The 20,531-nt window shown below is 44.4% G+C and overlaps 2 protein-coding genes and 1 pseudogene across 3 annotated transcripts in view; 1 reads left to right on the top strand and 2 right to left on the bottom strand.

The window, feature by feature from the left end:
* Positions 1–3,839, bottom strand: part of eif4a3 (eukaryotic translation initiation factor 4A3) — a 13,073-nt gene extending 9,234 nt beyond the window's left edge. Inside the window, exons 1-4 of the mRNA XM_062033091.1 lie at positions 3,519–3,839; positions 210–282; positions 73–139; positions 1–5 (exon numbers count right to left, since the gene is read on the bottom strand). The exon at positions 1–5 is cut by the window's left edge and continues 58 nt beyond it. Coding sequence (XP_061889075.1) covers positions 1–5; positions 73–139; positions 210–282; positions 3,519–3,672 — 299 coding nt within the window. The 5' untranslated portion in view covers positions 3,673–3,839. The remainder of the gene's footprint in view (positions 6–72; positions 140–209; positions 283–3,518) is intronic.
* Positions 3,840–5,255: 1,416 nt separating this feature from the next.
* LOC133639620 (serum response factor-like) lies at positions 5,256–8,878 on the bottom strand. 2 transcript variants are annotated; one of them, XM_062033089.1, is made up of 8 exons: positions 8,039–8,878; positions 7,683–7,952; positions 7,446–7,623; positions 7,229–7,366; positions 7,071–7,172; positions 6,859–7,014; positions 6,704–6,783; positions 5,256–6,643 (listed from the first exon to the last, which is right to left on the bottom strand). In XM_062033089.1, the coding sequence occupies exons 1-8, from the start codon at positions 8,396–8,398 to the stop codon at positions 6,551–6,553; spliced, it is 1,377 nt and encodes a 458-aa protein (XP_061889073.1). In that variant the 5' UTR covers positions 8,399–8,878; the 3' UTR covers positions 5,256–6,550. The 2 variants fall into 2 exon arrangements, with proteins under 2 accessions (XP_061889073.1, XP_061889074.1); XM_062033090.1 differs by having other exon boundaries at positions 5,259–6,643; positions 7,449–7,623; positions 8,039–8,877.
* Positions 8,879–9,176: 298 nt separating this feature from the next.
* Positions 9,177–18,179, top strand: LOC133639430 (uncharacterized; annotated as a pseudogene).
* Positions 18,180–20,531: the final 2,352 nt, after the last annotated feature.

The raw sequence follows: 20,531 nt of genomic DNA, 5'->3' as shown, positions 1-20,531 counted from the left end.
CTCACCTGTGGACAGGGAACAGCACATGAGGTCCAGGTCACATGACCGCGAGGTGAGATTCTGGACACCAACCTGAGTGTCCAGGCACTGCAGCACCGACACGCAGAAGGTGGCCGTCTTTCCGGTTCCAGACTGGGACCTGAAGGCAACACAGAACTGCTATAGATGGATCTATTGATGGTTCTGAATGGGAGAAGACGGGTTCTTACTGGGCGATGACATCTCTGCCTTTGATGATCTGCTTGATGGCTCTCTGTTGAATAGCCGACGGCTTCTCAAAACCTAAAAGACAACTCCAATAAATACTAATATTACCACACTGTCTGAGATGTGGTGACAATTGTTTACATACATACAGTTACATATTATACATCACATATTTCCATGTTCTCATTATATGCCTAAAAAGGAGCAAGAAGAAGCAGAGCTTATTCAGTCCTACCCCTTTTCCACTTCGTAACAATTACTAACACGTGTGTTCACTTCCTGTTTTCAGTTTGTAACACCATTTAAATCTATGAATTATAAAAACAACAGTTCTCAACAGTCTGGCTTCAAGCGGGAAGATGTTGAACAGACAACCGTAATATATCAAGTATGCGGCAAAAGCGTTGCTACAAAAAGTAGCAGCACTACTAATTTGTAGCATCATTTGAAAAGTCACCCACTAGAGAATGAAGAGTGCTTGAAACTCCGCATGTCAACATCTCCGGGCGGTGCCACACCCACAAAATGCCCAAGAAACCAGCACTGACCCAATTGAGCCTGGCGTCTTCCATTTCCACATCAACACCGTATGAAACAAATAGTCAACAACAGAAGGAGATAACGTCCGCAGGAACCTACCACATAGTGAAGGACATACACTATTTGATTTCCTATTATGCAGCTCATTTTTATTTGACACTTATTGAAATATCTTGTGTGACATCATGCACAAAAGTGCACTTTATTTGTTTTAGACTATTGTAGTCGCGTTCTGTACAAAAAGTGCACTTTAATTTAGTGTTTTTTGATACGTCATCTTAGTGACATCATGCACAAAAGTGCACTAATAGCTTGTTTTAAAATGTCTCTGACAATCTTGCACTTTCTGTTTTGAAATGACATGAATGTTTGTGCCACTGCTTAATAACTGTTTCATAAATACACTTTTGCTAAATTGACTTAGTTGTGATTTCCCTCTCTGCATGAAAGTTTAAAAGTAGCATATATTAATGCAGTATGAAGAAGAATGTTTTAATGTAGACACATAGAATCATCATACTGCTGTGATTATATGCATCAAGTGTTCATTCAAGGCTAAGGCAAAATATCCACATATATATCGTGGCCTAAACATATCCACATATTAATAAAAGGCCTTGTCGCCCAGCCCTAGTTGAGGTTTTTTTCCCCCCACATGATGAGTCTCACTTCCCGATAAAGTTTTAAATGTTTGTAGAATTTCTTAAAATAGATCATATTAGATCATTGGTTATTATTACATTTCATAATTAAATTTTAGATACTGATATGTCAAAGGTTTGAAGTTAATAATATTATGTTAGATCCACTATGGACTGGACTCTCACTATTATGTTAGATCCACTATGGACTGGACTCTCACTATTATGATAGATCCACTATGGACTGGACTCTCACACTGTTATGTTGGATCCACTATGGACTGGACTCAAACTATTATGTTAGATCCACTATGAACTGGACTCTCACACTATTATGTTAGATCCACTATGGACTGGACTCTCACACTATTAAATAGATCCACTATGGACTGGACTCTCACAATATTATGTTAGATCCACTATGGACTGGACTCTCACTATTATGTTAGATCCACTATGGACTGTACTCTCACACTATTATTTTAGATCCACTATGGGCTAGACTATCACACTATTATGTTAGATCCACTATGGACTGGACTCTCACAATATTATGTTAGCTCCACTATGGACTGGACTCTCACTATTATGTTAGATCCACTATGGACTGGACTCTCACACTATTATGTTAGATCCACTATGGACTGGACTCTCACAATATAATGTTAGATCCACTATGGACTGGACTCTCACTATTATGTTAGATCCACTATGGACTGGACTCTCACTACTATGTTAGATCCACTATGAACTGGACTCTCACACTATTATGTTAGATCCACTATGGACTGGACTCTCACACTATTATGTTAGATCCACTATGGACTGGACTCTCACAATATAATGTTAGATCCACTATGGACTGGACTCTCACTATTATGTTAGATCCACTATGGACTGGACTCTCACTATTATGTTAGATCCACTATGAACTGGACTCTCACACTATTATGTTAGATCCACTATGGACTGGACTCTCACTATTATGTTAGATCCACTATGGACTGTACTCTCACACTATTATTTTAGATCCACTATGGACTGGACTCTCACAATATTATGTTAGCTCCACTATGGACTGGACTCTCACTATTATGTTAGATCCACTATGGACTAGACTCTCACACTATTATGTTAGATCCACTATGGACTGGACTCTCACAATATTATGTTAGATCCACTATGGACTGGACTCTCACTATTATGTTAGATCCACTATGGACTGTACTCTCACACTATTATTTTAGATCCACTATGGACTGGACTCTCACAATATTATGTTAGCTCCACTATGGACTGGACTCTCACTATTATGTTAGATCCACTATGGACTAGACTCTCACACTATTATGTTAGATCCACTATGGACTGGGCTCTCACTATTATGTTAGATCCACTCGGCGTCCATTGCACCGGTCGCCCGGGGGGGGGGGGATTCCCACATCTGCGGTCCCCTCCAAGGTTTCTCATTGTTATCCCATTGGGTTGCGTTTTTCCTTGCCCTGATCTGGGATCTGAGCCCAGGATGTCGTTGTGGCTTGTGCAGCCCTTTGAGACACTCGTGATTTAGGGCTATATAAGTAAACATTGATTGATAGAGAATATTAAGTAATTTTTAGTCCTGGACATGTTTTGTTTTTAATATTTATCTTGCCACTTTAAGTTGTGTGTTTTATAAGAGCTCTCCAGTTCATTTGATCATATATTATCACAAATATTGTTTATAGCATACTCCGTCTTTTAGTGTTGACTTTCTCATCTACTGCTACCGAATAGCTTTATTTTAATTTGACTGAAATAGAAAAATAATCAGTTTGGCCAAACGTTCTCCCGTAGATAACAATAATAACAACAGCGTGTCTAAAACAAACCGCGGCGGTGTGTTAGCAACATTAGCTCACATGCTAATGAAGACGACGTCGAATAATAACTTGTGATGAACAGCAACGTTGCTGCAGTTTAACAACAACCCAGCGCTGCAATGTCTACTTCTCAGTCAGGTAAAGGTGGAATCTACTTCCCAGTTAGGTAAAGGGAGAATCTGAATTTGGATCAACGTCACATTAGCACTAATGCTAACACCAGCACTAATGCTAACAGCAGCGGAGGCCTCACAGATCCTCGGCCTACCGTATGCGTAGATGCCGCGCAGCAGGTCCTCCCTCAGGCCCATTTGCTCGAAGAGGGGGGTGACGTCCACCTCCTCGCTGGTCTCAAACTCCACCTTAGTCATGTCCTCGTCTTTCATGACCCTCTTCCGGGCCTGTGCTACGGCGGCAGACATGACTGCTGTGCGCACTTGTTGACTGAAAGCTGGGGAGAAAAGCGAGAAGAAGCCGCTTTGCTAACAGCTAACAACGAAGAAAGAGCGCGTGTCGCCGCGGTTGCGTCATCAACAAGCGGCTCCGGATGTCTTCTTCTTCTTCTTCTTTTCAGTTTTACGGCAGCTGCATGACTGCCATCTTCAGTTTCATTTTATAATGACATGCCTGGAACGACCTCCCTCTCCATGAGAGACAGCAAGGCCCCTTCTTTGGCTACTTTTAATATTGAAAATGTTCATTTCTGTGATGAAAAATGTTCCAACAAATATAAGAGGGCACTTTTAGTGAAATATTATTTTCATAGCCAATATATCCTGAAGGAGTTTACAAAAGTTGAGTTAAGGAAAATAAGGATAATATATATTACATAACCCAATTATTCCCAAAATTAAAGAAATACAATTTAAAATGATTAATGGAATATACCCTTGAAATGATTTTTTGAAACTAAAATGTAACATGGAGGTTGATGGCTGTTATATCTGTGGAGCTGTAGAGGATGTCAATCATCTCTTTGTGGAATGTGATACTGTACATGTGTGTGCGTGATACTGTACATGTGTGTGTGTGATACTGTACTTTACAATTTTCAATCAAATCTTGGAGAATGACTGAGAGTACGAAAGCCCTTACATTGATATATTTGTTAAAGACATTTCAAGTGATTTCGGTAGCCATTTTTGTCTTTTTTTTCATACTTTTTATTATTGTTTATTAATATTTAATACTTTATCTGGAGCTCTTGTAAAAAGAGCTCAGCAGTGCATGCACTTTTTGCGTGGGATGAAAAGAGCACAGCTCCCTCCCCCCATTCTCACCACATTCTACAGAGGCACTATAGAGAGATTGATTGATTGAGAAGTTTATTGACATCTTAAAGAATGTAATCCATGTAATGCTTTAAAATGACAAATGGAAGGCACAAAAAGCCAAAAGGCTTGTTTCCATTGTGGTCCATTAAATATTCATCACATTTGATACATTTAATAATAAAAGACATATAACCAGCTGTAACATGTATATAAAAATACATTAAAAAATGGATAAATTATGTACATATACACAGTATACATGTCAGGTGATTTGACAGAAACTGGAGCCTGCATTGCCTCAGACTGGAAGTCTCTCCAGAGAGTGGTGAGGACGGCGGAAAAGATCATCAGGACTCCTCTTCCTCCTATCCAGGAGATCGCAAAAAGCCGCTGCCTGACCAGGGCTCAGACTCGTAACCAGGAATAAGTCTTCAAGCAACAATATTCAAATACTAACATTGTTGGGTAAGACAGAATTTGGTTTTATTCTGAATCCAGTGAAACAGATTGGTGGTTTTAGCTGATACAAAGACTTTCAGGTGTTTATATATGTTTATGTTTGGCAGGCGCTTTTATCCAAAGCGACATACATAAAAAATACATATAAAACAATCAGTGTAAACATGATCATTTAAGGGAAGAATGTAATACAAAATATCAATACAAAGTGTTAAGACAGAATAAACTCTCTGCTGCTGCAGCAACAGAGATACAGTCTATAAGATATATAGATATCTAATGTATTCATACATTGTTTATGTAGCATGTATATATAACCTAGTCATATTGATTCTTCAATTTAAAAATAGTTTTTTCCCCTTCTCTGGGATTATATTCCCAGTTTTGATCTGGGACGTCTGGTCACTTATAGCATATAAGAATATTATATTACGGTTAAGCAAACTATGAATAATAAACATGTGTCCTTTATCATAGCTACACGTATGACAAAAAAAGCGCGTGAAAATCAGTGGTATTCAGTGAGGTAAGATGAATTAAATGTGCTGACAGTTCATTGCTCCTGCCAAATGAATTGCACTGATCACCACTCCAAGATGGCGGCACCGTGTCTCGTCAGCGCCAGTAGGCAGTAGCGCTCCATGCTGCGTACCCTTAGAAGATGTCTATGAGCAGCCTTCTGGTGTGCATTAGCGCCATCTTCTGATATGGAGTGTGGACTGAGATGGAACAATTCTCTATATTCTTTTATTCAACCCAGTCTTTAAAAAAATATACGTACAATGGTTTTTTTTTTACTTTTTCTTAGTGCAATCCTAAAAAATATCAGCCGCGACTCCGGATGTGACGTCATATCAACCGCGACTCTGGATATGACGTCAAATTAGCCGCGCCATAGCAGCTGGTTGAAGAAGTACACATATATATATTTATATATATATACATATATATTGCATTCTAATTTAGCTACTTTTAATTTACAACCCCCTGGCGCTGTTTTGTACTTACTTTAATTATTATTTCTCAACAGTTTGTAAATGTTGAAATTTATAAACAAAGGTTTATAAAAAAAATAAGAAAAAAAAAAGGTTGAAGAAGTACATGGAGATGTCACGTTTTCTAATTATAACAATACATGATTCAATGTTTGTTGCTTACCGTATATTAAGACTTCGCGGTCACAGTAAAAGACGCACGGTCCGTCTCTACCATGCACATGTGCCCCCTGGCGGCCGAGAGCAGTCACATCAATTATTACTCCTGTGCATGGGAGGACCTGGAGTTGCATGAGGAGTATTTATTGATCAGGGAAACAGTCCAGTCAAGTGCTGCATAGACAGGAAGGTTCGGGTGTCACAGATGGGTGACCTGTGTCCTTGAACGCAACATCACGGGCGGGGTATTCAGGCGTGAGGAAATAATCTGTTTATGGCACTTTGTCGGTGAAGATGATGTCAGTTGGTACGTTCACGTCAATGACATCCTTTCACAATAAAAGGAACACAGAAGTAGAAAGAATATTTGTTTTTTTTCCCCCCCAAGATAAAAATAGGTGAAGAGGAAGTGGTCAGCCTTCTTTCGCCTGCTGCACGTCCACGCTGACCACCTGCAGCTCTGTCAGGTTGCCGCCACCGGGGCCGCTCTGCGGACCGATCACCATCTGGAACAAAGGAGGGGTCAGCGCACAAGCCGTCTTTAACGTGGGCGGCACCGACGTTACCGGGTGCAGCTGCACGGCCGAGACGGGGATCTGGGCGGCGACCGGGGGGAGGGACGCCAGGAAGACCTGCGGGACGGACGCTGACAAACAAAGCGTCGGTCAACAGGACGTTAAAGGTGCGCAGCTGCCATGTGGAAGACGAGGCGGGCGGGTACCAGAGTCATGTGACTGGGCGTGGCCTGCTTGAGAGAAGGTGTTGAGAACGGCGAGGCCGTCGCCGAGAGCGGACGTGGGTGTGGCGTACATGACCGTGTGACCTCCGGGGTACATCATGTGAGCGGCGACGGAGGAGGAAGAGGTGACCACAGTGGCTGTGGACAGACCATGTGATCATGTCAGCCAATCAGAGGGTGGGCGAAGAGCCTACCTGCAGAGGAGGCGGGGCTACGGACGTCAGAGCTGCTCTGTTTGGCGGAGGTGGGCGCGCTGCTGGACTGGACGCTCTGCAGCTGCTGGGAGACTCCGCCCCCTGAGGACACATCAGACGTGAGACGACGCGGCAGGTGGGCGGAGCCACACGCTCACCTGACAGCGACACGGTCGTGGGGAGGCGGAGCAGCGTGGTTGGCTGAGGGGGCGCGGCGTGCAGCGTGACGCCGGGGCCCACGGGACCCTGCAGCTGACTGAGCGGGATGGTGTGCGTGCCGGGGGGCAGAGACGCACCTGTGCCCAGGTGCGGAGAGGGGGCGGGGCCAAAGACAAGTTGAGAAGGTGAAAGAGCGACATGCAAAGCGACGGCCACTACCTGACATCAAAGTAAAGCCGGCAGGAAAGACCACGCCCGCCGACGTCTTCAACACCCCCCCGTTGGTGGAGGACGGCTGCCAGGAGGCGGGGCTAGTCTGCACCTGCATGGTCGCGGGGGACGAGGTGGTGCCGCACACCATATTGGAATTGGTGAATGCGGCTTTGTTGAGCTCCTGCGGAGACAGGAAGTCACGTGACCATGCACAGGTGTGAGAAGAACAGTGACTGTTACCTTGGCCATGTCGGCGCAACCCTCGGCCTCGCTCACTTGGTAAGTGAGGTCGGTCTCCTCGAAGCCCGTGGCGCTCATCCTCTGGTCGGAAGACGGGTCGGAGCGCGGCGGAGAGTCGGGGGAGTTGAGGCAGGTCTGGATCAGAGCTTTGCCCGTCTCCGAGGTGATCATGGGCTGCAGCTTCCTGGTGGCGAAGGTGTACACGTGGCCCGTCTCGCTGGCCACCAGCAGCAACACCTGCGTGCCCGTCAGCGTGGACAGCTCGTAGGCCTGCGTGGGAAGGGGCGTGACGTGACGTCAGCACTGGACCGGACCACGTGGGAGGAGCGTAACATGACGTCATCACCGCCACTCACCTTCTTCATGATGCCAGTCTTCCTCTTGCTAAAAGTTGTGTATCGCCTCAGTTTGTTGTCGATGAACGCCATCTTGATCTTCACCCTCCCGCGCGTTTTCTTGCCGGGCTTCGCTCCCGGCGTCCCCGCGGTGACCCCGCCGTGACCCCCGCTCAGGCCCGCGGAGGGGGCGGCGGACTGGTGACCGAGTGCCCATTCGTCCCTCTCCCGCTTGACGCCTCTCCTGGCTCGGGCTGGATCCTCGTCCTCCCCGGAGTCAGAGTCCTGCTCCGAGCCGCTGTCAATCACCTCCGCCTCGTACTGCCGGACTTCAAACCGGCCCCCGTCCGCCTCGGCGGCGGTTCCGGTTCTGGTGCCCATTTCCAAGCCTCCACGCGCTGGCAGGACGAAAGTCCCGCGGCGCTGCGAGCTTCCGGTGGGACAGAGTCTGGAGTCTGCTAACGGACGCGCTAAAGCTACATGAGCTAACTAGCTAAGCAGCTAGCCGCGCCAAGTTTAGCGACAAAGTCTCGCCGCCTGTTTATAACCACGCGGTTTCCTCGTCGCGGCAATGGAAGCACCGAGAAGTCGACGGATAGACTTATTGGGCAGACATTTGCAAAGTTACAAAGTTACATTCTACACATCCCGGACAAGCCCCTCCCCCAACGCTCAGCCGAGCAGCCTCCTCCGCGGTAGAAAGTAGGTCCAGGTTCTAAACGCCATGTTTTCGCTGATCTTTTCCAGACGCTCAACGTTCTAACAAAAACATTTTAAAGTGTGCCAAACACACAAACGCGAAACAGAGATTTAGGGGGCGTGGGGGGTGTTACGCGCAGTAACATCAGTACTTGACATGTGACGCGGGACTACTTTTCGCCATATAAAGAGATCTGGCGCTCCTTATATGGGCAACGAGTACAAACAAGCCGAGAGGAGGAAGAGGAGGCGGAGTCAAGACTGTGAATGACATCATTGAGAATGGCAAGGACACAGTGAAGGGTTAATTGTTGCCAGGGGATTAATTACTGCGTGACCTCTGACCTGGTGTGCTGGAGGGATCAGGTCTATTTTTTACCTGCGATTAAGCACACCTTGTGGTCCAACATGAACACCCCCCCCCCCTGGCGTCTACCTGCTGCTGCTGGGTCAGCGCCCTCCTCACCTCCTCCTTCCTCAGCGTCGTCACGGCAACGTGTGTCCCGTGCCGCCAGGTTGGCTGTCATGGGTGGGAAACACCGACTACTTGACCTTTAACCTGGCCGTGTCCGACGCCAGCATCTCCGTCTTCGGCGTCATGGAGATCTTCAACCTCATCTCCTCCACCTGGAACTGTCAGGTGGCGCCACCTGCCCTTCTCCCAGGGGGCGGGGCTTGATGCTCACCTGTGTGCGCGTCCTTGTGGACGGCTTCTTCACGCTGCTGTTGGGACTGAGCAGCATCAACACGCTGACCGCCATCAGCCTCACTCGCTACGTGAAGGGATGTCACCCTAACTATGTCCTTCTCCTGATGATTACTCATCTTCATTATTTCTTCCTCTCCTCCCCACCTCATCAATGTCCTTCTCCTGATGATTATTCATCTTCATTATTTCTTCCTCTCCTCCCTGATGATTAGTCATCTTTATTATTTCTACATCTCCTACCCACCTCATCAATGTCCTTCTCCTGATGATTATTCATCTTCATTATTTCTTCCTCTCCTCCCTGATGATTAGTCATCTTCATTATTTCTTCCTCTCCTCCCCACCTCATCAATGTCCTTCTCCTGATGATTATTCATCTTTATTATTTCTACATCTCCTCCCTGATGATTATTGATCTTTATTATTTCTTCAACTCCTCCCAACCTCATCAATGTCCTTCTCCTGATGATTAGTCATCTTCATTATTTCTTCCTCTCCTCCCTGATGATTAGTCATCTTTATTATTTTTACATCTCCTCCCCACCTCATCAATGTCCTTCTCCTGATGATTATTCATCTTTATTTCTACATCTCCTCCCTGATGATTATTGATCTTTATTATTTCTTCAACTCCTCCCAACCTCATCAATGCCCTTCTCCTGATGATTAGTCATCTTTATTATTTCTTCATCTCCTCCCTGATGATTAGTCATCTTTATTATTTTTACATCTCCTCCCCACCTCATCAATGTCCTTCTCCTGATGATTATTCATCTTTATTATTCCTACATCTCCTCCCTGATGATTATTGATCTTTATTATTTCTTCAACTCCTCCCAACCTCATCAATGTCCTTCTCCTGATGATTAGTCATCTTTATTATTTCTTCATCTCCTCCCTGATGATTAGTCATCTTTATTATTTTTACATCTCATCTCCACCTCATCAACGTCCTTCTCCTGATGATTATTCATCTTTATTATTTCTTCATTTCCTCCCTCATGATTACTCATCTTTATTATTTCTACATCTCCTCCCCACCTGATCAATGTCCTTCTCCTGATGATTATTCATCTTTATTATTTCTTCATCTCTTCCCCACCTGATCAATGTCCTTCTCCTGATGATTATTCATCTTTATTATTTCTTCATCTCCTCCCTGATGATTAGTCATCTTTATTATTTTTACATCTCCTCCACACCTCATCAATGTCCTTCTCCTGATGATTATTGATCTTTATTATTTCTACATCTCCTCCCTGATGATTATTGATATTTATTATTTCTTCATCTCCTCCCCACCTGATCAATGTCCTTCTCCTGATGATTATTCATCTTTATTATTTCTTCATCTCCTCCCTGATGATTATAAATGTTTATTCTTTTTACATCTCCTCCCTGATGATTATTGATCTTCATTATTTCTTCATCTCCTCCCCACCTCATCAATGTCCTTCTCCTGATGATTATTCATCTTTATTATTTTTACATCTCTTTACATAATTCACACATATGGTTTTCTACACCAAAATTCATCTATTTATTATTATTATTATTTTGGCGCACTCCACCGTCAACATTTTTCACCCGATTCAAAGCGTTCCAACTTCAAGCTGTTCAGCCTATTCGGGAATCGCAGGATTTTCCTTGACAAATTCCAGAAATTCCCAGATTTCCAGGTTTCCCGGGACTTTTTTCCCCATTCAAAATGAATTGGACATTTTTCAAACTTCCCCCATTTCCACATGTTTCAACCTATTCAAACCATTCCACCTTCAACACATCCCACCATCCTGGAAATTCAAACTATAATTTTTTTCCCAAGTTCCAAAAAATTGCAGGAATTCCTCAAATTCCCGTTTTTTCAAACCCCCTTTTCACCCTTTTTTCTGGCGACTACTCCGCCCACATTTTTTAACCCACTTGAACCGTTCCACCGTCAGAACATTCCTCTTAGTCAGGACAAAAAAAATAGAGAAAAATTCCCGGTTTTCCAGAATTTCCAGGAATACCATTTCTGAATTAAAAAAAGTTACTGCTTCAAAATTTCTCCACCGATTTCAACACAACCGAACATTCAAATTTAGTAGCATTTTTCAAAAAAATGTCAGATTTTCCCGAAATTCGCATTCAACCTTTTTCAGTGCGACGACTCCTTTCACATTTTTCAACCCATTTCCACCACAAAAACCAAGTTGGTTTAAGAACTTGAACATTTCCTGGTTTTCCCGAGATTCCGTAATACCATTTTTCAATTAAAAACTGTTACTAATTCAACATTTCTTGACCGATTTAAACAATTCCAACAGCAACCAATTCTGCTCATTGAGAACATTCATGCTCCCAATCATTTAAAAAAAATAAAAAAAATCCCGCTTTTCCCTAATTTTCCAGGAAGTTCCTATTGAAATGAATGGGACATTTTTCCAAGTTGCACAATTGCCACATTTTTCAAGCAATTCAAAGCATTCCAACATCAACACATTCCACTCATCCTGGACATTCTAACTAACCCTTTCCCAAGTTGCAAACCTAATTCTGGTTTTCCTGGAAATCCAAACTCTCCAACATTGCAACTATTCTTACATTCTGTCAGCATTTCACTTCAACTTCAGCAAGGGAGCATTCACACTCATCTCGTCTATCTTCATCACTTCTTCAGCGTGTCCGTCTGTCTGCTCATCATCTAGATGGCGGCCATGTTCTGGTCCAGAGCTCCTCTGCTGGGCTGGGGAAGCTACACAGGTCCTCCTCCTCCCTCCCTTCCCTGCGCTGCTCTTCCCCTGACCTCTGACCTTTGACCGCACGCAAATCGCGGCTACGGAACGTGCGAGTTGGACAGGACCAAAGCCGCTTACCGGGCCTGCGTGGTCTGCATCCTGGTCTTCTGCTCTTTCCTGCCCGTGCTCGCCATGTTCTCCTGCTACGTGTCCATCATCAACATGGCCTGGCGCTGGCCTGCGAAGGCGACCTGACGGACCGCCAGAGGGAGATGGAGGGAGACGTGACCTTTGTGCGTTTGTCACACTGAGAAAGAAAATATCTGTACATTTAACAACTATGTTTGACCATTCAACCACGCAGCACTTATTTCTAGGGAGAGTTTTTCACAGTAAAAGTCTACAGTTGTTTTTGTAGTCCAGCTCCATGGCTGCTCCTTGTTAGAGGAACCTTTACTTCCTGTAAAACATCTTAGAGGAATATCTACTTCCTGTAAAACCTCTTAGAGGAATATTTACTTCCTCTAAAGGCCTACTGAAAGCCACTACTACCGACCACGCAGTCTGATAGTTTATATATCAATGATGAAATCTTAACATTGCAACACATGCCAATACGGCCGGGTTAACTTATAAAGTGACATTTAAAATTTCCCGGGAAATATCCGGCTGAAACGTCGCGGTATGATGACGTATGCGCGTGACGAAGTCAGAGTAACGGAAGTTATGGTACCCCGTAGAATCCTATACAAAAAGCTCTGTTTTCATTTCATAATTCCACAGTATTCTGGACATCTTTTGCAATTTGTTTAATGAACAATGAAGGCTGCGAAGAAGACAGTTGTAGGTGGGATCGGTGTATTAGCAGCAGACTACAGCAACACAACCAGGAGGACTTTGTTGGAGAGCAGCCGCGCTAGCCGCCGACCTCACCTTGACTTCCTACGTCTCCGGGCCGCCAAACGCATCGGGTGAAGTCCTTCGTCCTTCTGCCGATCGCTGGAACGCAGGTGAGCACGGGTGTTGATGAGCAGATGAGGGCTGGCTGGCGTAGGTGGAGAGCTAATGTTTTTAGCATAGCTCTGTGCGGTCCGGTTGCTAAGTTAGCTTCAATGGCGTCGTTAGCACAGCATTGTTAACTTTCGCCAGCCTGGAAAGCATTAACCGTGTATTTACATGTCCACGGTTTAATAGTATTGTTGATTTTCTATCTATCCTTCCAGTCAGGGGTTTATTTTTTTTGTTTCTATATGCAGTTAAAGCACGATGCTATCACGTTAGCTGGTAGCTAAAGCTTTTCGCCGATGTATTGTCGTGGAGATAAAAGGCACTGAATGTCCATTTCGCGTTCTCGACTCTCATTTTCAAGAGGATATAGTATCCCAGGTGGTTTAAAATACAAATCCGTGATCCACAATAGAAAAAGGAGAGTGTGGAATCCAATGAGCCAGCTTGTATCTAAGTTACGGTCAAAGCGAAAAAAGATACGTCCATCACTGCCTCTCAAGTCCTTCACTGTAACGTTCCTCATCTACGAATCTTTCATCCTCGCTCAAATTAATGGTGTAATCATCACTTTCTCGGTCCGAATCTCTCTCGCTCCATTGTAAACAACGGGGAATTGTGAGGAATACTAGCTCCTGTGACGTCACGCTACTTCCGGTACAGGCAAGGCTTTTTTTTATCAGCGAGCAAAAGTTGCGAACTTTATCGTCGATTTTCTCTACTAAATCCTTTCAGCAAAAATATGGCAATATCGCGAAATGATCAAGTATGACACATAGAATGGATCTGCTATTCCCGTTTAAATTTTAAAAAATCATTTCAGTAGGCCTTTAATACCTCTATGAGGAATATTTACTTCCTGTAGAACGTCTAAGAGGAATAATTACTTCCCGTAGTACCCCTTAGATCAGGGGTCTCAAACTCAATTTACCTGGGGGCCACTGGATGCAGAAACTGGGTGAGGCTGGGCCGCAAGAAAAGATTTCACCTTCTTTGAATGGCTAGCAACCATCTCACTCACCATGTAGCGAGCTTTGACTGCTGCATCGCTCTTTTCGCTTGCTTTCTTGAAGAAATCTTGTTGCCTCAGTAGACTGCTTTTAAAATGTGCAACCCGGTTCACTTTCTCATCTCCCTGGTATTTTGCATACTCCTCAGCATGTCTAGTTGTATAATGACGTTTCAAATTGTATTCCTTGTGCACCGCAACTTTCTCTGTGCAAATAAGACACGTCGGGGTGCCCCTGTGCCCAACAAAGAAATATTGCATCTCCCACTTTTCCTGGAATTGTCTTTGCTCATCACTAACCTTTCTCTTCACTGCACGCTTTGAAAAAGACATGTTTTTGGGGTTGTGGAATATATTTGTATTTAGCCCACGCACGGAGAATAATGTTATTTGGTTTTATTGTCTTGATTTTGTACGGTGTCCTTGAGTGCCCAGAAAGGCGCCTTATAAGTAACATTTATTATCATTATTATTAGAGATGTCCGATAATATCGGTCTGCCGATAAATGCGTTAAAATGTAATATCGGAAATTATTGGTATCGTTTTTTTAATTATCAGTATCGTTTTTTTTTTTTTTTTATTTTTTAATTAAATCCACATAAAAAACACAAGATACACTTACAATTAGTGCACCAACCCAAAAAACCTCCCTGCCCCATTTACACTTATTCACACAAAAGGGTTGTTTCTTTCTGTTATTAATATTCTGGTTCCTACATTATATATCAATATATATCAATACAGTCTGCAAGGGATACAGTCCGTAAGCACACATGATTGTGCATGCTGCTGGTCCACTAATAATACTAACCTTTAACAGTTAATTTTACAAATTTTCATTAATTACTAGTTTCTATGTAACTGTTTTTATATTGTTTTACTTTCTTTTTTATTCAAGAAAATGTTTTTAATTTATTTATCTTATTTTATTTGATTCATTTTTCTAAAAAGTACCTTATCTTCACCATACCTGGTTGTCCAAATTAGGCATAATAATGTGTTAATTCCACGACTGTATATATCGGTTGATATCGGTATCGGTTGATATCGGTATCGGTAATTAAAGAGTTGGACAATATCGGCATATCGGATATCGGCAAAAAGCCATTATCGGACATCCCTAATTATTATTATTATTATTTCCGCAATGTGTGTCGTTCCGCTTTTCCTCCCTACAGCAACACGGCGGTCGGCGGAAAGTGCCGGGATCGCGAGCGCAAAAAAGTGACGGCTCCCGGAGTGTTATCTGGCGTCATATACAAATATATGTAGTATTCATCGTGTGAGGCAACGCAAATTAAACAATTAAAAAAACAAATAACGGTTTGAATTGGTCCAGGTTATCAGGGACTTTATTACTGACGGTGTGTGTGTGTGTGGGAAGGGGGGGGGGGGGGGTGGGGGGGGTGGGGGGTTGAGGTGGGCGGGGTTGGGGGTAGCGGGGGTGTTTTTGTAGCCCGGAAGAGTTAGGGCTGCAAAGGATTCTGGGTATTTGTCCTGTTGTGTTTATGTTGTGTTACAGTGCGGATGTTTCCCCGAAATGTGTTTGTCCTTCTTGTTTGGTGTGGGTTCACAGTGTGGCGTATATTTGTAACAGTGTTCAAGTTCTTTATATGGCCACCCTCAGTGTGACCTGTATGGCTGTTGATCAAGTATGTCTTGCAGTCACTTGTGTGTGCCTGCAGGAGCCGCATACAACATGTGACTGGGCTGGCACGCTGTTTGTATGGAGAAAAAGAAGGCGCGATGACAGGTTCTAGAGGATACTAAAGGCAGTGCCATCACGGCACGCCCTCAATATTGTTGAGAGCCATATACCACAATGTGATTGGTAGATTCCTTCAGCTCCGCACACAACGCTGTCAAGCGCCATTCATTTAAAACTCGCAGGCCGCACTAACATTAAACTTTCATATTAAGGTGAAGGCCGCAAAATAACATCTCGCGGGCCGCGTGTCTGAGACCCCTGCTGTAGAACGTCTAAGGGGCATATTCACTTCCTGTAAAAAGTCTAAGAGGCATATTCACTTCCTGTAGAACATCTAAGAGGCATATTCACTTCCTGTAGAACGTCTAAGAGGCATATTCACTTCCTGTAGAACATCTAAGAGGCATATTCACTTCCTGTAGAACGTCTAAGAGGCATATTTACTTCCTGTAGAACGTCTAAGAGGCATATTTACTTCCTGTAGAACGTCTAAGAGGCATATTCACTTCCTGTAGAGCATCTAAGAGGCATATTTACTTCCTGTAGAGCGTCTAAGAGGCATATTTACTTCCTGTAGAGCGTCTAAGAGGCATATTCACTTCCTGTAGAACGTCTGAGAGGCATATTCACTTCCTGTAGAACGTCTAAGAGGCATATTTACTTCCTGTAGAACGTCTAAGAGGCATATTTACTTCCTGTAGAACGTCTAAGAGGCCTATTCACTTCCTGTAGAGCGTCTAAGAGGCATATTTACTTCCTGTAGAGCGTCTAAGAGGCACATTCTCTTCCTGTAGAACGTCTAAGAGGCATATTCACTTCCTGTAGAGCGTCTAAGAGGCATATTTACTTCCTGTAGAGCGTCTAAGAGGCATATTCTCTTCCTGTAGATTGTCTAAGAGGCATATTCACTTCCTGTAGAACGTCTAAGAGGCATATTTACTTCCTGTAGAGCGTCTAAGAGGCATATTTACTTCCTGTAGAGCGTCTAAGAGGCATATTCTCTTCCTGTAGATCGTCTAAGAGGCATATTCACTTCCTGTAGATCGTCTAAGAGGCATATTTACTTCCTGTAGAACGTCTAAGAGGCATATTCACTTCCTGTAGAACATCTAAGAGGCATATTCACTTCCTGTAGAGCGTCTAAGAGGCATATTTACTTCCTGTAGAGCGTCTAAGAGGCATATTCTCTTCCTGTAGAACGTCTAAGAGGCATATTTACTTCCTATAGAACGTCTAAGAGGCATATTTACTTCCTGTAGAACGTCTAAGAGGCATATTCACTTCCTGTAGGACATCTAAGAGGCCTCTTCACTTCTTGTAGAACGTCTAAGAGGCATATTCACTTCCTGTAGAACGTCTAAGAGGCATATTTACTTCCTGTAGAACGTCTAAGAGGCATATTTATTTCCTGTAGAACGTCTAAGAGGCATATTCACTTCCTGTAGAGCGTCTAAGAGGCATATTTACTTCCTGTAGAGCGTCTAAGAGGCACATTCTCTTCCTGTAGAACGTCTAAGAGGCATATTCACTTCCTGTAGAGCGTCTAAGAGGCATATTTACTTCCTGTAGAGCATCTAAGAGGCATATTCTCTTCCTGTAGATCGTCTAAGAGGCATATTCACTTCCCGTAGAACGTCTAAGGGGCATATTTACTTCCTGTAGAGCGTCTAAGAGACATATTTACTTCCTGTAGAACGTCTAAAAGGCATATTCACTCAGGACTCTGCTCTTCTTGTCAGGTGTCCATCTTGATCTGCACGGCCTTCATCCTGGCGTGGTCCCCTTACGCCGTGGTGTCCATGTGGTTTGCCTTCGGGTTCCACGTTCCAAACCAGACCAGCATCTTCACTCGCCTCTTCGCCAGCTTCTACAACCCGCTCATCTACTTCGGCCTCAGCTCCAAGTTCCGCAAAGACGTTGGCGTCCTGCTGCCGTGCGGCAGAGACGGCAAAGACTCGGTCAAACTGAGGCGCTTCAAGCGGAAGGGGGAGGGTCAGGGTCGGGTCCAAGCTCCTGGCGCTGAGTGGAAGAACAACCTGGCTGGCCCCGCCCCCAGTGCAGACTCTGGGAGGGCAAGTTCTGTCAATAAGGTGTTTTCCCTGGAGGGGCCACACCCCTCTGAGACCAGGTCTGACTTTGAATGTGCTCGACTTACTGCTGCATTCTTTCACACCATTTGCCATTTCACCTGTCACATGACCATGTCACATGACCATGTCACATTAAACCCTGTCCCTTGACAGAGTCACATGATTTGTGTCACACGACCATGTCACATGACCCGAGTCACATGACCTGTGTTACATTACTGTGTCACATGACTCGTGTCACATGACTTGTGTCACATGACTCGTGTCACATTACCTGTGTTACATTACTGTGTCACTTGACTCGTGTCACATGACCCATGTCACATGACTCGTGTCACATGACCCGTGTCACATGACCATGTGACATTAATCGTCACATGAAACCCTGTCCCTTGACAGACTCACATGACCCAAGTCACATGACCTGTGTTACATTACTGTGTCACATGACTCGTGTCACATGACCCGTGTCACATGACCATGTCACATCAATCGTCACATTAAACCGTGTCCCTTGACAGACTCACATGATTGGTGTCACACGACTGTGTCACATGACCCAAGTCCTGTGTTACATTACTGTGTCACATGACTCGTGTCATATGACCCGTGTCACATGACCTGTGTTACATTACTGTGTCACATGACTCGTGTCACATGACCCGAGTCACATGACCTGTGTTACATTACTGTGTCACATGACTCGTGTCACATGACCCATGTCACATGACCCGCGTTACATTACTGTGTCACATGACTCATGTCACATGACTTGTGTCACATGACTTGTGTCACATGATTCATGTCACATGACCCGTGTCACATGACTTGGGTCACATAACCCGTGTCACATGACTCATGTCACATGACTCGTGTCACTTGACTTGTGTCACATGACTCGTGTCACATGACCTGTTTCACATGACCGGTGTCACATGACCGGTGTCACATGACCGGTGTCACATGACCTGTGTTGCATTACTGTGTCACATGATCCGTGTCACATGACTCGTGTCACATGATGCGTATCATATGACCTGTGTTACATTACTGTGTCACATGACCCATGTCACATGACCTGTGTTACATTACTGTGTCACATGACTCGTGTCACATGACCCGCGTTACATTACTGTGTCACATGACTCGTGTCACATGACTTGTGTCACATGATTCGGGTCACATGACTTGTGTCACATGATTCATGTCACATGACCCGTGTCACATGACTTGGGTCACATAACCCGTGTCACATGACTCGTGTCACATGACTTGTGTCACATGACTCGTGTCACATGACCTGTTTCACATGACCGGTGTCACATGACCGGTGTCACATGACTTGTGTCACATGACCCGTGTCACATTACTGTGTCACATGATCCGTGTCACATGACTCGTGTCACATGACGCGTATCATATGACCTGTGTTACATTACTGTGTCACATGACCCGTGTCATATGACCTGTGTTACATTACTGTGTCACATGACTCGTGTCACATGACCTGTGTTACATTACTGTGTCACATGACTCATGTCACATAACCCGCGTTACATTACTGTGTCACATGACTTGTGTCACATGATTCGTGTCACATGACCCGTGTCACATGACTTGGGTCACATGACTCGTGTCACATGACTCATGTCACATGACTTGTGTCACATAATAAATAAATAAATGATAAATGGGTTATACTTGTATAGCGCTTTTCTACCTTCAAGGTACTCAAAGCGCTTTGACAGTATTTCCACATTCACACATTCACACACACATTCACACACTGATGGAGGGAGCTGCCATGCAAGGCGCTACCAGCAGCCATCAGGAGCAAGGGTGAAGTGTCTTGCCCAAGGACACATCGGACGTGACTAGGATGGTAGAAGGTGGGGATTGAACCCCAGTAACCAGCAACCCTCCGATTGCTGGCACGGCCACTCTACCAACTTCGCCACACATGATTCGTGTCACATGACTTGTGTGACAAGATTCGTGTCACATGACTTGGGTCACATGACCCGTGTCACATGACTCGTGTCACATGACCCGTGTCACATGACTTGTGTCACATGACCTGTGTTACATTACTGTGTCACATGACCCGTGTCACATGACTCGAGTCACATGATTCGTGTCACATGACCCGTGTCACATGACTCGTGTCACATGACCCGTGTCATATGACCCGTGTCATATGACCTGTGATACATTACTGTTTCACATGACTCGTGTCACATGACTTGTGTCACATGATTCGTGTCACATGACCCGTGTCACATGACCCGTGTCACATGACAGTGTCACATGATTCGTGTCACATGACCCGTGTCACATGACCCGTGTCATATGACCCGTGTTACATTACTGTGTCACATGACCTGTGTCACATGATTCGTGTCACATGACTCGTGTCATATGACCTGTGTTACATTATGTCACATGACCCGTGTCACATGACTTGTGTCACATGACCTGTGTCACATGACCCGTGTCACATGACTCGAGTCACATGATTCGTGTCACATGACCCGTGTCACATGACTCGTGTCACATGACCCGTGTCATATGAC

The sequence above is a fragment of the Entelurus aequoreus genome, linkage group LG22, assembly GCF_033978785.1.
Source record: "Entelurus aequoreus isolate RoL-2023_Sb linkage group LG22, RoL_Eaeq_v1.1, whole genome shotgun sequence".
In the NCBI taxonomy this organism is placed as follows: domain Eukaryota; kingdom Metazoa; phylum Chordata; class Actinopteri; order Syngnathiformes; family Syngnathidae; genus Entelurus; species Entelurus aequoreus.
Note: the sequence above shows the minus strand (reverse complement) of the source record. Positions and strands in the feature narration are given on the sequence as shown.